The sequence below is a fragment of the Perca fluviatilis genome, chromosome 19 (assembly GCF_010015445.1).
Source record: "Perca fluviatilis chromosome 19, GENO_Pfluv_1.0, whole genome shotgun sequence".
Lineage (NCBI taxonomy): Eukaryota > Metazoa > Chordata > Actinopteri > Perciformes > Percidae > Perca > Perca fluviatilis.
Window position 1 is genome coordinate 1,278,553 of NC_053130.1, and position 17,500 is coordinate 1,296,052.

Sequence of the window (17,500 nt, forward strand, 5' to 3'; positions counted from 1 at the left end):
ACACACACACACACACACACACAGACCTCACTCACACACACAGACACTCTCACTCCAACACACACACACACACACACACACCCAGAGAACACAGACAGACTGACTCTCTCTCACACACACACACACACACACACACACACACACACACAACTTCTCACTCACACAAGACACTCTCACTCACACACACACACACACACACACAGACACTCTCACTCCACACACAGACACTCTCACTCACACACACACACACACACACACACAGACACTCTCACACACACACACACACACACACCCAGAGAGACACACAGACAGACTGACTCTCTCTCACACACACACACACACACACACACCCAGAGACACACAGACAGACTGACTCTCTCTCACACACACACACACACACACACACAGACACAGACTCTCACTTGCACGCACCAATAGACTCGCTCTCTCTCTCTCTCTGACACACACACAAATAGACACACACACACACACACACACACACAGTTTTTCCATCTTTCTGTTATTGAACAAATTGAACATTGAATTAAATATAAAAGGCAGCACTAAAGAAAGTGATGTTATATTTTAAAGTGTAACTCTAACGCTGTCTCACTGTCTCTGACGCTGTCTCACTGTCTCTAACCCTGTCTCTCTCTCTAACGCTGTCTGTCTCTAACGCTGTCTCACTGTCTCTCACGCTGTCTGTCTCTAACACTGTCTCTCTGTCTCTGATCCTGTCTCTCTGTCTCTGACACTGTCTCTCTGTCTCTAACGCTGTCTGTCTCTGATCCTGTCTCTCTGTCTCTAACACTGTCTCCCTGTCTCTGAGCCTGTCTCTCTGTCTCTGACGCTGTGTCCCTGTCTGACCCTGTCTCTGAGCCTGTCTCTCTGTCTCTGACGCTGTGTCCCTGTCTCTCTGTCTCTGACCCTGTCTGACCCTGTCTCTGACCCTGTCTCTCGGTCTCTGACCCTGTCTCCCTGTGTCTGGTCTACAGGAAGTCGTGCGTACGTCCTGCTGTCTCTCTGTCTCTAACCCTGTCTCCCTGTCTCTCTGTCTCTGAGCCTGTCTCCCTGTCTCTAACCCTGTCTCCCTGTCTCTGATCCTGTCTCTCTGTCTCTAACACTGTCTCCCTGTCTCTGAGCCTGTCTCTCTGTCTCTGACGCTGTGTCCCTGTCTGACCCTGTCTCTGAGCCTGTCTCTCTGTCTCTGACGCTGTGTCCCTGTCTCCCTGTCTCTGACCCTGTCTCCCTGTCTCTGACCCTGTCTCCCTGTCTCTGACCCTGTCTCTCTGTCTCTGACCCTGTCTCCCTGTGTCTGGTCTACAGGAAGTCGTGCGTACGTCCTGCTGTCTCTCTGTCTCTAACCCTGTCTCCCTGTCTCCCTGTCTCTGAGCCTGTCTCCCTGTCTCTGAGCCTGTCTCTCTGTCTCTGACCCTGTCTCTGACCCTGTCTCTGACCCTGTCTCTCTGTCTCTAACCCTGTCTCTGAGCCTGTCTCCCTGTCTCTGAGCCTGTCTCCCTGTCTCTGACCCTGTCTCTCTGTGTCTGACCCTGTCTCTGAGCCTGTCTCTCTGTCTCTGAGCCTGTCTCTCTGTCTCCCCTGTCTCTCTGTCTCTGCCCTGTCTCTCTTCTCTACCTGTCTCTTGAGCCTGTCTCCCTGTCTCTGACCCTGTCTCTCTGTGTCTGACCCTGTCTCTGAGCCTGTCTCTCTGTCTCTGAGCCTGTCTCTCTGTCTCTGACCCTGTCTCTCTGTCTCTGACCCTGTCTCTCTGTCTCTAACCCTGTCTCTGAGCCTGTCTCTCTGTCTCTAACCCTGTCTCTGAGCCTGTCTCTCTGTCTCTAACCCTGTCTCTAACCCTGTCTCTGACCCTGTCTCTGACCCTGTCTCTCTGTCTCTAACCTGTCTCTGTCTCTGACCCTGTCTCTCTGTCTCTGACCCTGTCTCTCTGTCTCTAACCCTGTCTCTCTGTCTCTAACCCTGTCTCTGTCTCTAACACTGTCTCCCTGTCTCCATCGCTGTCTCCCTGTCTCTAACCCTGTCTCCCTGTCTCCATCGCTGTCTCCCTGTCTCTAACCCTGTCTCCCTGTCTCTAACCCTGTCTCCCTGTCTCTAACCCTGTCTCCTGTCTCTGAGCCTGTCTCCCTGTAACCCTGTCTCCCTGTCCCCTCTGAGCCTGTCAAGAAAGCCTGCTCGGCAAAACCAGCAGCACAACCAAACCAATACCCTGTCTCTGAGCCTGTCTCAATGTTACGTGGCACCCTCTCTGTGTTTTGTCTCGCCGCCCACCCCTGCTGTCTCTCACTTAGCACCCTGCACCCCACCACCACATGCCCTTTGTAACCGCTTACATCAGCCAACCTGGGTTTTGTTTGGGCTGAGAATCACTGCCTGAGGGGAGCAATGCATCTCCTCTTAGGGATCCACCTGCCACAGGTACACACACACACACACACACACACACACACACACACACACACACTACACACACACTATACACACACCATACACACACACACACACACACACACACACACACCACACACACCACACACACACTACACACACACTATACACACACACTACATACACACACACTATACACACACACTATACACACACACACACACACACACTAACAATAATAAATACACCCCATACACACACCATACACACACACACACACACACACACCACACATTCACCCTCACCCACCACACACCACCCCCACCCCCGGGCACACACACACACACACTCCCCCACCACCCCACCCCCCTAAACACACATACAAAAACACCATACCCACACACACCATAATAAACACTCCAAAACCACCCCCCACACACCCCCCCTATACCTCAATCCCCCACCCCCTCCCGTCACATACAATCACACACTCCCCCACATATTAATATCTCATCCCCTTCAACCCCAATCATCACCACCATCCCTATCCCCCAAGTATCCCCCTTACACACCCATCACTACATCATCAAACATATTAACCCCACAAACAAACACATCATCCACCCTCACCCAATCATCAAACACATCACACAACTTCACTATATCTCCCCTCCCACCACCATCATCATCACACACACCAATAATACATCAATAACTCATCACCACACCATACACCACACAATATACCCCACCACAATCCCCCCAATCATTCCCCCCTCTACTTCTCTCCCAAATAATCATCATCAAAATACAACTCTCTACATCCCTATCATCATCATCTCATATCAACATCACATATCATCATCACACTCCACCATCTACCCCACTCCACACATATCATCATCTCACATACCACACACACAAACACAACATTACATCCAACCAAAACTCACACTACAACTCGCCAATACATATCTCTCCCACACCATATCATCATCTCTCAGATCACCCTCTCTCCATATCATCATCTCCACCACTCATATCATCATCATATCCATTATAACACTCCTTATCTACACATACTCCACACTATATCATCATCATCCGTTCATCATCATACTATCATAATCATCATCATCATCATCATCCAAATATATCAAATAATATGTGTTCACACACCACATATCACACCAACTACATCATCACATAATCCCATATCAATCTCACAAAATATCATCCCATATATGACATCCTCAACTCCACCACATCTCCATCTCACCTATACCCTTACCCATATCACAATACACCATCTCCCCCATCACAACCTCCCCTCAACCATACTCCCCCAACCAAAATCACACATATCATCATACCTCCTCTCCATACCTCCAAAACATCACACAATATCATCATCATCATCTCTAACACCCCATCACTCACATCAACACATCATCTCCACACTTCACCAAATCATCATCACTCACCATCATCATCATCATCATCATCACAATAATATCATCATCATCAACAATACTCACCCAGACCATCACTATTATCATCATCTCATCATCATCATCATCTCTCTCTCATCTTATGTACTCATCAGATCATATATCATCATCTATCTCACTTATCCAATACCATCATCCCACCTACTCTCACCCACACCTGTCTCCTTGTACTTGATGAGTAAAGTTCTGATTATAGTGTGTGTGTGTGTGTGTGTGTGTACTTGTGTGTGTGTGTGTGTGTGTGTGTGTACTTGTGTGTGTACTTGTGTGTGTACTTGTGTGTGTGTGTGTGTGTACTGTGTGTGTGTGCACGCAGGTGTGTGTGTAGATGCAGTGTGTGTGTGTGTACGGTGTACTGTAGGTGTGTGTGTGTGTACGCAGGTACCTGTACCGTGATTTCATACGGGGGGACCTTGACCTTGAATACACACTCTCTCACAAGGTGGGGACTCGTGGTCACCGGTGGGACCAAAAATCAGGGTCCCTACTGGCAGACCCTCCTCAAAGCATAGAAAACAGCTTCCTGATATGCCCAGTATCAATATCTCCAATGTCCCCTTTGGGGGTTTCTCATGAGAAAAATGTGTGTGTGTAAGACGCTGACGTCCTACTGGCAAACGGTGGTATTGCAAGTGTGTGAACTTTTCTGTGAACATGCGCCCCTCCTGGTAATAAATGGTATTGCAGCATAATGAAAATTTAACTCAGTCAATGATGCACCCTCCTGGTGGGAGATGGTATTATAGCATATTACAATTTGAACTTTCTGTTAGCCCAGCCATAGTAACTCAAACCCAGAATACTTAAAATTAAAGTCCTACAATTTGATCAATATCTACTGGTTTAACATAAAAATTCAAAATTCAATTCCACTTAAAAAAGCTATCTCTGCTTAAACATGTCCTAGAATGTGCTTTTTTTTTGTTTAATTTGCAATTATAACTAAAATGAGGCTATTTATTGTCTAACATAAGAGAATTATGAACAAATCTTGTTGCCTTAGTTAAGTTAAATGTTACATTTTACTGTAATTATATTGCAGATAGCTAGTTTATCTTTGTGTCATAATACTAAAACTGTATTTACTTTCTCAGTCTACCTGTTTATAGACCTAAATTATCAAGATAGGATTACTGATTTTCAAAATGTTTTTTATCCCTGATGATCCATCAAATATACTAGTGAATTAGTGAATCTATTTACAAATGGTTATGAAACTGTAAAATACACTTCACTATAGGCCTATTGGCCCTTCAGATCAATAGATAAATCTTCTTGCTCAGTTATTTCTTCATAGTTTTGTTTCATAACATTAGAAACTTGGTAATATAGGCTACTAACCATGCATGCAACATCTTCATCATGTCAAACGTCCAGTGCCTAATATCTTCATTACCTCATTCATCTAATATAACTATATAACCAGACCTAGTAACCTTGCAAAGGTTCGGATTTGTGGATTACAGCTCTAAAGGTAAAGGTAAAGGTACTTTATTTGTCAGCATACACGCATACGTAGCTTAAATTCATTCTCTGCATTTAACCCATCCCTCAAGGGAGCAGTGGGCAGCCAATGACAGCGCCGGGGACCAACCCCAGATCTGACCCAGTGCCTTGATCAAGGGCACTGACTGGAGAACCTAGTACATGTTTTTGATGGTGGGGGAAACCGGAGCACTCGGAGGAAACCCACGCAAACATGGGGAGAACATGCAACTCCACACAGAAAGGCCCTGAAACACTTGGATTCAACACAGAACCTTCTTGCTGTGAGGCCACAGTGCTAACCACTGGACCACCATGCTACTATTACATTACATGTCATTTAGCGGGACGCTTTTCCAAAGTGACGTCCAATTGTTACATATGCCGAGGTTGCACGCCTCTGAGCAATCTAGGGGTTAAGTGTCTTGCTCAGGGACACATTGTTTGATGTATCGTGAGTGGGAATTTAACCTAAAAACGTTATGCTGGAGATGGGGTTTCCCATCTGGCCACATATTTCCAAAATACCTAATAGGAAACATCATTTGAGGCTCAGAAAGCACACATCTCACTGACCATGTCTCGGCACTGAGCCCTACAGTGCAGTTTGTTCTCCCTTTGCTTTACGCCTGTACACTACTGGACTGGCCCTCCAGGACCCCCTGTAAAGCTTTATATGCAACAATGATGTGTCAGCTTACAGACATGATGTCAAGCAGCTGGCATCCTGGTGCAGCCACAACAACCTGTAACTAAATGCTCAGGAAGACATTGGAGATGATTGTGGACTTCTGTGGAAGAGCTCCCCCTGAGCACCCTCCATCTGCTCCTTTTAAAGATGATAGGCAAAGTTCAAGATAATAAACCCCATTCAACAAGTATCACACGCTCCACACTCCAGCACTCTTTCAATTCTTCAGGAGTAACCTTCTAATACAGTAGCTTCCGTGCAAAAAGTTTGAGCTTAAAGTTCCAAACGCATCTATGGCAATGTAAAAAAGTCTAATGCCTCTACTGATGGGGGATCTTGTAACATACAAAAACCTTTGCCTAAATAGCGACCTTTTCTACAATACTGCTGGTTCTGTGGTGTTGGCGCTTAAAATCTGATGCCTGTAGTGCCATGGAAGCATCAAATGAGGCAGGGTCAAAAGAACTGTGCCAATTATCGCTTCAGTGCGTTTGGCCTTTGATTTACAGCATACAACTATATTTTTCTTTGATAGGAGAGCAAAAATAAAAGGTAGGCTTTAATATATATAGCCTATTTCATAATTATAACTTCTGTAATATATTTAAGTTTCAAAAGTTGGGACCTTTACCTATCATCTTTAACATCCTTGGCTCAGTAGTCACCACTGGGACACACATTTAAGAATACACAATATCCCAGGATCTGAAGTGGGATGCAAAAATCAACACCAATGCAAAAAGGCTGAAAGAGCATACTTCCTGCTTTCTGGTAAGGTTAAACAGGACCCAGACTTGGCCAGACTCAGCTGCATTATCCAGTTTGCTAAATTGATCATTGGTTGAAAGCTACCATATCTATAGTTTCCCCTTCATTAACAAATAACTGTATGTGTATATATGACAGCCTTCTGCCATACAAACCCCCTTTATAACCCTCACTGCCTCTGCTATTGCTATTGCTTACAAAGAAATCTGTATATTCTGTTTGATAAGATCATTACTTACCCTAGCCTCCAGATTTCTTACACTCAGCCCAACCTAGTTTGATAAAAAATGTAATATGTTTCACATGGATTAATCATGGTGCTGCATCTGTATCCTTCATAACTTGGGCTGTTTAGGCTTTAAACAAACAAGCACGCTTCTAACTGTGTGTTCAGGTGTGCCTTGGATATTACAGAACTATGGGTCTTCATGTTGAGGTAAATTTCACAAAACAGAAAAAAGCTTCAAATCCATAATTTAAAGTGTAAGTTTTCAGTCATCCAGGTCAGTGGATGCCTTGAATTACTCAGCAAGAGCAAAATTGTTCCTAAAAAATAACTGCAAAGAAAAATCAGCAGTCAAGTCCATTTTAGTAAAACATGACCAGTCAGGGTCAGTAAATTGCAATTTCCATATTCCCTTGAATGCAGCAGTATGTAGGTGCAGATTGCAGTCCCTCCCTTCCCCACCCAATATGTCTCAACTGATCTGCTTGGACCCCTTGAAGCAGAGGAGGCCCAGAGGAACAGACAGTTTGGCCGATCCACAACGGATCCGATCCGCACCGGATCTGATCTGACGGATCCGCGGATCTGACGTCCCAACCACCAATCCGTCCTTGTTCCTCTTCTCCTCTCTCTTCCTGCTCTCTCCTCTCGATCTCTCCCTCCCAACGGATATTTAATATTAATAACCATCATTTCAGACTTTTGAAACTTTACGAAACAAATAAAAAAAATCTGTTTAGAATCTGTCTCCAAGTCAAGAAACGACATCGCTGTGATAAAAACATAATTTAATGTAGTTTTCATATTACAGTATCATACATACATGTCTGTCTGACTCACTCTTTGGTCCACAGACAGAGAGAGAGACAGAGAGGCAGGCAGACAGATGGGGAGAGAGAGAGACAGGCAGATGGGGAGAGAGAGAGACAGGCAGATGGGGAGAGAGAGAGACAGGCAGACAGAGAGAGAGAGAGAGGCAGACAGATGGTGGGAGAGAGAGAGAGGCAGGCAGACAGATGGTGGGAGAGAGAGAGACAGGCTGTCAGAGAGAGAGACAGATGGAGAGAGAGAGAGAGGCAGGCAGAGAGATGGTGGGAGAGAGAGAGACAGGCTGTCAGAGAGAGAGACAGATGGAGAGAGAGAGAGAGACAGATGGAGAGAGAGAGAGAGGCAGACAGAGAGTGAGACAGGTGGCTCAGGATTTGGTGGAGAATGGAACACAGGAGGTTCAATGGAGGGGGGAATAAGACTGGAATTTCACAAAAAATACACATAATAATAAACCATGATAAAATAACGGATAAAAAATGGAAATAAATGGAAGGATGGAGGCCAGTGGCAGGCACCTGTTTTACTATATCTCGTGGGGTCTAAAAAACCGGAGAATACAGTATCCCAGGCCCTCAGGCTTTGTGGGGCCCAAATGCTGGACCCCCCAAGTTTAAAGGTCTGTTTGGAGGGTGGGCTAAGACTTGCCTGAGGATTAGGCTAGAATTAGGTTATACAGGGGTGAGGGTGGGGTGTGTTGGAGGTTAGGCATTTAGTGGTGATGGTTAAGGTTAGGGTTAGGGAATGTATTATGTCAATGACAAGTCCCCACAAAGATAGTGATACAGACTTGTGTGTGTGTGTGTGTATATGTCAGGGTGTGTCAGTGTGTGTGTCTTCCTAAAACCAACAGTTGAGCAGCTTCAGGGAGAACAGACAGAAACCTTCACCTGTACAATAGATGAACAGGTGAGGCTGATGACTCATGTTTAACCCTTGTGTGGTCATTCGGGTCTTGGTGACCCAAAGGACCACACAAGGGTTAATACAGCACCTTAGTGTTTGTTTGTACAGCATTTTGGTCAGCTTAAACTGTGTTTAAATGTGCTCTGGAAATAAACTTTACTTACTTTACAAGAGACAGGGTTTAGAGAGCAATTCTCAACAAAGTAAACAAAAGTACATAACCCTTGTTTTGTCCTTTGGGTCACTGGGACCCGAAGGACAACATAAGGGTTAAGAGGACACACCTGATTTACCTGCCAGTCAGGCTCCAGCTACACTCCTACCTTTGGATTTATTAAGCAGCGCTTTGGAAACAAAAACTATCTCCGTCTACACAAGAGATTTAGCAGATTGTCTGACGTTACTAAACGTTAAAAAGACAGAAAAAAAGCTACAAACTTCGATTGAAAAAACATTGGAAATAACAACAAAGAAGTTGTAATAAAATGAGAAAAAAGCAGAAAGAAAGTGACGTGTAAACATCGAGAGATAGTCGTTCTTAAACCCAAACGTAGCGTTGGAAACCGCGTTGGAGTGGTGTCAGCGTCGTCCTTCCCAAAAGTCTCCGTTAGTGTCGGAGCAACAGCAGCAACAGGAGCAACAGCAGCAACAGCAGCAACAGGAGCAACAGCAGCAACAGCAGCAACAGGAGCAACAGGAGCAACAGGAGCAACAGCAGCAACAGGAGCAACAGGAGCAACAGCAGCAACAGGAGCAACAGGAGCAACAGGAGCAACAGCAGCAACAACAGCAACAGGAGCAACAGCAGCAACAGGAGCAACAGGAGCAACAGGAGCAACAGCAGCAACAACAGCAACAGGAGCAACAGGAGCAACAGGAGCAACAGCAGCAACAGGAGCAACAGCAGCAACAGCAGCAACAGGAGCAACAGGAGCAACAGGAGCAACAGCAGCAACAGGAGCAACAGCAGCAACAGCAGCAGAAGATCCTCGTTAAGAACCAACATTAACGAACCAAAATGGAGCTTTACACTAGATTGCTGCTGTTGAGTGTTTTTAAAGGAAAGTGAAAGTGTGTGTGTCTGTTCGTGTGTGTGTATGTCTGTGTGTGTGTGTGTGTGTGTGTGTCTGTCTGTGAGTGTCTGTGTGTGTGTGTGTGTGTGTGTGTGTGTATGTGTGTCTCTGTCTGTGAGTGTCTGTGTGTGTGTTTGTGTGTGTGTGTGAGTGTGTGTGTCTTGGCTTAAACATCCCTAAAGATAGTAGTTATTAAACTGAACCGTAGCGGTGTAGCCTCAACATGTCTCCTGGTTCCTAGTTCCTGGTTCCTGGTTCCTGGTTCCCATTCATGTTTTTCCAGAGAAGATCGTCTCATCAGGTCACTCCTAAATTCAGGATTTTGTTTCAATGAAGTTTTGGTGGAAATCACACCAAGATGCCGAGACATCAGCTCATCGTCTGTGTGACTAAACTACGGAGCCTCTAAAGCACCAAAAGTCTCAAAATAACCTGACCTCCATCTCCACATTTTGGGTTTTTCAGTTTGGAGCCCAAAGTGGTCTCAGATTCAGAACCAGAACGGGTCAGAAGTGTTTCCAAATGTCTCCGGTTTAGGGGCTCGGGAAACGCATGGAGCAGGGGAATGAGAGGGGGACACCCAGAGCAGGGGGAATGAGAGGGGGACACACCAGAGCAGGGGGAATGGGAGGAGGGGAGACACCAGAGCAGGGGAATGAGAGGGGGGGAACACCAGAGCAGGGGGAATGAGAGGAGGAAACACAGCAGGGGACATAGTGGGATGGGGAAACACCAGAGCAGGGGGAATGGGAGAGGGGAAACACCAGAGCAGGGGGGAATGAGGAGGGGACACCAGAGCAGGGGAATGAGGGACACCAGAGCAGGGGGGAATGGAGAGGGGAAACACCAGAGCAGAGGGAATGAGAGGGACACCCAGAGCAGGGGGAATGGAGAGGGGAAACACAGGGAATGGGGGGGACACCAGGCGGGGAATGAGAGGGGAACCCCGGCAGGGGAATGGGAGGACACCAGAGCGGGGGAATGAGGGGGGAGAACAGAGGGGGGAATGGGGGGGAAACAGAGCAGGGGAATGAGAGGGGGAACACCAGAGCAGGGGGGAATGAGGGGGAAACACCAGAGCGGGGGGGGAATGAGAGGAGGGGAAACACCACAGGAGGGGAATGAGAGGGGACCACCAGACGGCGGGAATGAGAGGGGACCAGACCAGGAGAGGGAATGAGAGGGAAACACCAGAGCAGGGGGAATGAGAGGGGGACACCAGAGCAGGGGAATGAGAGGGGGACACCAGAGCAGGGGAATGAGAGGGGACACCAGAGCAGGGGAGGGAGAGAGGGGAAACACCCAGAGAGGGGAATGATGTACTCTTAGTCAAACTGATCTCAGACCAGCTGCAGCGTCACAGTTTCCCGATTGTCTTTGCTTGACCAGGCACGCTGGTAGCAGCTAGTGGCAGCTGTGGCTGAGCCAGTCCAAGCTAGGTGATGGCTAGGGTGGGCGTAGCTAGGTGGCGAGTAGGGCATAGGTGGAAGGTGTGGCGAAGCCGATCGATGTTCCCAGCAGTTTGTTCAGAGCTGACTCGGGTCCTCCTCGTGACTTTCTTGCGCTGTGCCTCCATCAGCTGAGGTTCTCCACGACAGATCCTTAAAGAAGACCTTCTGTACCCGCAATTCATGACCATCACGATGGAATGAAGAAAATGACACCAACAAAAAAAACAACAACAACAACATACAACACTACAACAAAATGATAGAATCACACACCCCCCCACACACAATCAGAATCAGTAGCATAGTCGTAAGTCTTACAACTATATCAGATACAACCCCAACAAACCCCCAAACAAACACCCACAAAAAAAAAAAAACAACAAAAAAAATAATAATAAACACACACACACACACACACACACACACACACAAACACACACACAAAAAATAACACACACACACACCCACCTATCATTATCATCATCATCATCATACATTATCATCATCAATATCATCATTATCATCATCATCATCATCATCATCATCATCATCATCATCATCATCATCATCATCTATATCATCATCATCATCATCATCAATCATCATCATCACCATATCATCATCATCATCATCATCATCATACCATCATCATCACACATCATCATCATCATCATCATCATCATCATCATCATCATCACATCGAACATCATCATCCATCATCATCATCATTACATCATCATCATCATCATACCCCCCCTATCATCATCATCGTCTCATCACCATCATCATCATCATCATATATCATCACATATCATCATCATCATCACATCATCATCACCTCATCATCATAAACACACCACACACCCCCCCCCATCATCATCATCATCCAGATCATCATCACATATCATCATCATCATCATCATCACCATCATCATCATCATCATCATCATCATCATCATCACCATACCATCATCACTCATCATCATCATCATCATCATCATCACCATTCATCAATATCATCCCATCATCATATATCATCATCATCATCATCATCCCCCTCATCATCATCAATATCATCACATCATCATCATCCATCATCATCATCTTATCATCATCATCATCATCATCATCATCATCATCAAATCATCATTAATTATCATCATTATCATCATCATCATCATCATCATACATCATCATCATCATCATCAATATCATCAATACAAACACATATCACACCATCAATACTATCATCATCTACTCATCATCATCATCTCAATCATCACATCATCATCATCCATAATCATCATCATCTAGACCATCATCATTCATCATCATCATCATCTCATCATCCATCATATCATCTCATCATACATCTCCATCATCATCATCTGATATCATCATCTACCAACTAATAATCATCATCATCATCATCAGAAATATCATCATCATCATCAAAACCAAACATCATCACGACATCATCATCATCATCCCAGACACATCATCATCATCATCATCATCCAATCTATCAATACCACACATCTTTACATACATCAAACATCATCATCATCACTACATCATCATACCATCATCACCTTCATCATCATCATCACATAAAATCATCATCATCATAAATCTCCACTCATCATCATCACCATCACTCATCATCCCCCACACCAAAAACCATCATCATCACATCATCATCTATATATCATCATCATCATATATACATCACATCATCATTATATCATCATCAATACACCAGACATCATCCATCATCATCATACATTACATCACATCATGGTCATATCAATAGACATAATATCATCATCATCATAAAATATATCATCACCATAAATAGACATCACACAATACATAAATATAAATCATCTCACATCATAATATCATCATCATAGAACATTGCACCCCTACAGAATGTAGAAACATTTAAAGGATGTGCAAAGTGCAGCAAAAGTTGCCAATCACACGGTTGTAAATACACATTTATTTCACAAAAACAAAATTGAAAAAAAAAAGAAAAATAACATTCGCCACAAAAAAGCTTTTAACTTTTCCCGGGAAACCCTGACCGGGTCCTGGTTGCCGGGAAACCCTGACCGGGTCCTGGTTGCCGGGAAACCCTGACCGGGTCCGGACTTTCATTCAAGTAATATTCTAGAAGTTGTCTTTAACTTCTGCTAAAGTCATCTCCTGGTGAGATACTTTTACTCAAGTATTGCTTGCAGTACTTTGTACGAGATTGTGTGTGTGTGTGTGTGTGTGTGTGTGTGTGTGTGTGTGTGTGTGTGTGTGTGTGTGCAGGCGGACCTGTTCTTTGAGCTGCTGGACTTTCTCCTGCAGAACCATCCGGACCCCCTTCAGTTTGGTCTCCAGTTCCTCTGTCCTCTGCTGCAGGGCAGACAGCGCCTTCTCGTACTGACCCTGAACACAACACACACACACACACACACACACACACATTACATTACATGTCATTTAGCTGGTAACACAGCAGCTCTGGAGCCAACTTTGCCTAAAAAGGGACTAAAGATGTAAATCAGCCCCCACTATTATCTCACATATGTGTTCAGCCATCCCATATTTTATAAAATGTGTCTGTGTGTCTCTGTGTGTATGGGAGTGATTGTGTGTGTGTGTGTGTCTGTGTTCATGTGTGTGTGTGTGTCTGTGTTCATGTGTGTGTGTGTGTGTGTTCATGTGTCTGTGTGTCTGTGTGTATGTGTGTGTGTTTGTGTGTCTGCGTTCGTGTGTGTCTCTGTGTATGAGTGTGTGTCTGTGTCTGTGTGTGTGTCTGTGTGTATGTGTGTGTGTGTCTGTGTGTATGTGTGTGTGTGTGTCTGTGTTCATGTGTGTGTGTGTGTGTGTCTGTGTATGTGTGTGTTGTCGTGTATGTGTGTGTGTTCTGTGTTCATGTGTGTGTGTGTGTGTCTGTGTTCATGTGTGTGTGTGTGTCTGTGTGTGTACTACTGTGTGTGTGTGTGTGTCTGTGTTCATGTGTCTGTGTGTGTGTGTGTGTGTCGTTTGTGTGTGTCTGTGTGTGTGTGTCTGTGTGTGTGTGTCTGTGTGTGTGTGCGTTCTGTGTTCTGTGTGTGTGTGTGTCTGTGTTCATGTGTGTGTGTCTGTGTGTGTGTCTGTGTGTATGTGTCTCTGTGTGTGTGTGCTGTGTGTGTGTCTGTGTGTGTTGTGTGTGTATGGTGCGTGTGTGTGTGTGTGTCTGTGTGTGTGTGTCTGTGTGTATGTGTCTCTGTGTGTCTGTGTGTGTGTGTGTGTGTGTGTCTTTGTGTGTGTGTGTGTGTGTGTCTCTGTTCGTGTGTGTGTGTGTGTGTGTCTTGTGTATGTCTGTATGTGTGTGTCTCTGTGTGTGCGTGTGTGTGTGTGTGTCTCTGTGTGTTCATGTGTGTGTGTGTGTCTGTGTGTATGTGTCTCTGTGTGTATGTCTGTGTGTGTGTGTGTGTGTGTCTCTGTGTGTGTGTGCGTGTGTGTGTGTGTGTCTCTGTGTGTTCATGTGTGTGTGTCTGTGTTCGTCCGTTCGTCTGTCTATGTCTGTGTCTGTGTGTGTGTGTGTGTGTCTCTGTGTGTGTGTGTGTGTGTGTGTGTGTGTGTGTGTCTCTGTGTGTGTGTGTGTGTGTGTCTCTGTGTGTGTGTGTGTGTGTGTGTCTCTGTGTGTGTGTGTGTGTGTGTCTGTGTATATGTGATCACCTGCTTCATGCTGCTATGTGCGCTGCTCTGCTGGTTCTGGAGTCTCAGCGTCTCCTCCAGCTGCTGACTCTTCTTCTGCTCCTCCATCAGTCGGGCCTGCAGCAGCTCCGTCTCCTCCCTGTTGCCGTCGGCAGCACGCCGCTGCAGCTCCTGCAGCCGCCGCGCGTGCTGCGCCTGAACCAGACCGAGCGTTGTGTCGGCCCGAACCGCCTACACAGTGCACACACACACAATGGTCTGAAACTGGTCCAGTATTAAACCAGAACCAGGCTGTAATGTAACCCTACAGGACTAATGTTCAGCAGCCGTTAGAGTCCACTAAAAGTTCTGTTGTTGCTGCTGACAGCCTCAGATTATTATTCTAAGTGTCTGACAACATTATGGGATGGATCCCTACAGAGATAGACCTTTTAGTTAAAGAGTAAGATCCTTTTAGTTTAACATGAAACAGCCCCGAAATCACCATCACCAAACTACACCAGACTCTGTAAATAATCAGGACTTTTAGCGTGTATAGAGCCAGCATATCTCCACCAGACTCCATGTAAATAATCAGGATTGTGTAAAAGCAGCATATATCCCCAGACGCTTATGTATTTAATCAGGATTTTAGTGTGTATAGAGCCAGCATATCTCCACCAGACTCCATTTATCAGGCTTTTAACGTGTAAGAGCGCATATCTCCACCAGACTCCAAGTAAATAATCAGGACTTTTATCATCGTAAAACACACTTCATTCAAAGTGGACAAAAACTAAATAAAACTATCAAAAGCTGTCTTGGTTCATCTTTCCACTGTTCCAACAATCACCATCTGATTTGGTTGAAATAAACCCTTAATTCACCCATTTACATGTGGAGATATGCTGGCTCTATACACGCTAAAAGTCCTGATTATTTACATGGAGTCTGGTGGAGATATGCTGGCTCTATACACGCTAAAAGTCCTGATTATTTACATGGAGTCTGGTGGAGATATGCTGGCTCTATACACGCTAAAAGTCCTGATTATTGACATGGAGTCTGGTGGAGATATGCTGGCTCTATACACGCTAAAAGTCCTGATTATTGACATGGAGTCTGGTGGAGATATGCTCTCTATACCAAAGTCCTGATTATTGACATGGAGTCTGGTGGAGATATGCTGGCTCTATACACGCTAAAAGTCCTGATTATTTACATGGAGTCTGGTGGAGATATGCTGGCTCTATACACGCTAAAAGTCCTGATTATTTACATGGAGTCTGGTGGAGTTTGGTGATGGTGATTTCGGGGCTGTTTCATGTTAAACTAAAAGGATCTTACTCTTTAACTAAAAGGTCTATCTCTGTAGGGATCCTTTCCATAATGTTGTCACACACTTGGCTATATTATGTGTTATGTACATGTATATATATTAAATATGGGTATCAGTGTTTAGTATCAGATGTTTTTGGTCCAGACCTGATCCTGAGCCTGCGTCCGCTCCGTCTCCAGTTGGGTCAGTTTGGTCTTCAGGTTCTGCTGCTCCGACAGCTGAAACATCAAGCTTCAGTTATCTGGGGTCACAGTTAGACTAGGGGATCCACATATGGACTAGAGCAGACTAGGGGATCAACATATGGACTAGAGCAGTCTAGGGGATCCACATATGGACTGGAGCAGTCTAGGGGATCCACATATGGACTGGAGCAGTCTAGGGGATCCACATATGGACTAGAGCAGTCTAGGGGATCAACATATGGACTAGAGCAGTCTAGGGGATCAACATATGGACTAGAGCAGTCTAGGGGATCCACATATGGACTAGAGCAGTCTAGGGGGATCCACGTATGGACTAGAGCAGTCTAGGGGATCCACATATGGACTAGAGCAGTCTAGGGGATCCACATATGGACTAGAGCAGACTAGGGGATCCACATATGGACTAGAGCACACTAGGGGATCAACATATGAACGAGAGCAGACTAGAGGATCTACATATGGACTAGAGCAGACTAGTGGATCAACATATGGACTAGAGCAGACTAGGGGATCAACATATGGACTAGAGCAGTCTAGGGGATCAACATATGGACTAGAGCAGACTAGTGGATCAACATATGGACTAGAGCAGTCTAGGGGATCAACATATGGACTAGAGCAGTCTAGGGGATCAACATATGGACTAGAACAGTCTAGGGGAAAAAACATATGGACTAGAGCAGTCTAGGGGATCCACATATGGACTGGAGCAGACTAGGGGATCAACATATGGACTAGAGCAGTCTAGGGGATCCACATATGGACTGGAGCAGACTAGGGGATCAACATATGGACTAGAGCAGACTAGGGGATCAACATATGGACTAGAGCAGTCTAGGGGATCAACATATGGACTAGAGCAGACTAGGGGATCAACATATGGACTAGAGCAGTCTAGGGGATCTACATATGGACTAGAGCAGTCTAGGGGATCCACA

The 17,500-nt window shown here is 45.3% G+C and overlaps 2 protein-coding genes across 2 annotated transcripts in view; one reads left to right on the top strand and one right to left on the bottom strand.

Moving 5' to 3' along the window:
* The window catches only part of LOC120548417 (cullin-9-like), an 11,486-nt gene extending 10,453 nt beyond the window's left edge, over positions 1-1,033 (top strand). The window contains exon 4 of the mRNA XM_039784681.1: positions 996-1,033. Coding sequence (XP_039640615.1) covers positions 996-1,033 — 38 coding nt within the window. The remainder of the gene's footprint in view (positions 1-995) is intronic.
* Positions 1,034-11,326: 10,293 nt separating this feature from the next.
* LOC120548418 (ninein-like protein) overlaps positions 11,327-17,500 on the bottom strand; it is a 34,633-nt gene continuing 28,459 nt past the window's right edge. Inside the window, 4 exon segments of the mRNA XM_039784682.1 lie at positions 11,327-11,470; positions 13,668-13,781; positions 15,060-15,269; positions 16,503-16,574. Coding sequence (XP_039640616.1) covers positions 11,327-11,470; positions 13,668-13,781; positions 15,060-15,269; positions 16,503-16,574 — 540 coding nt within the window.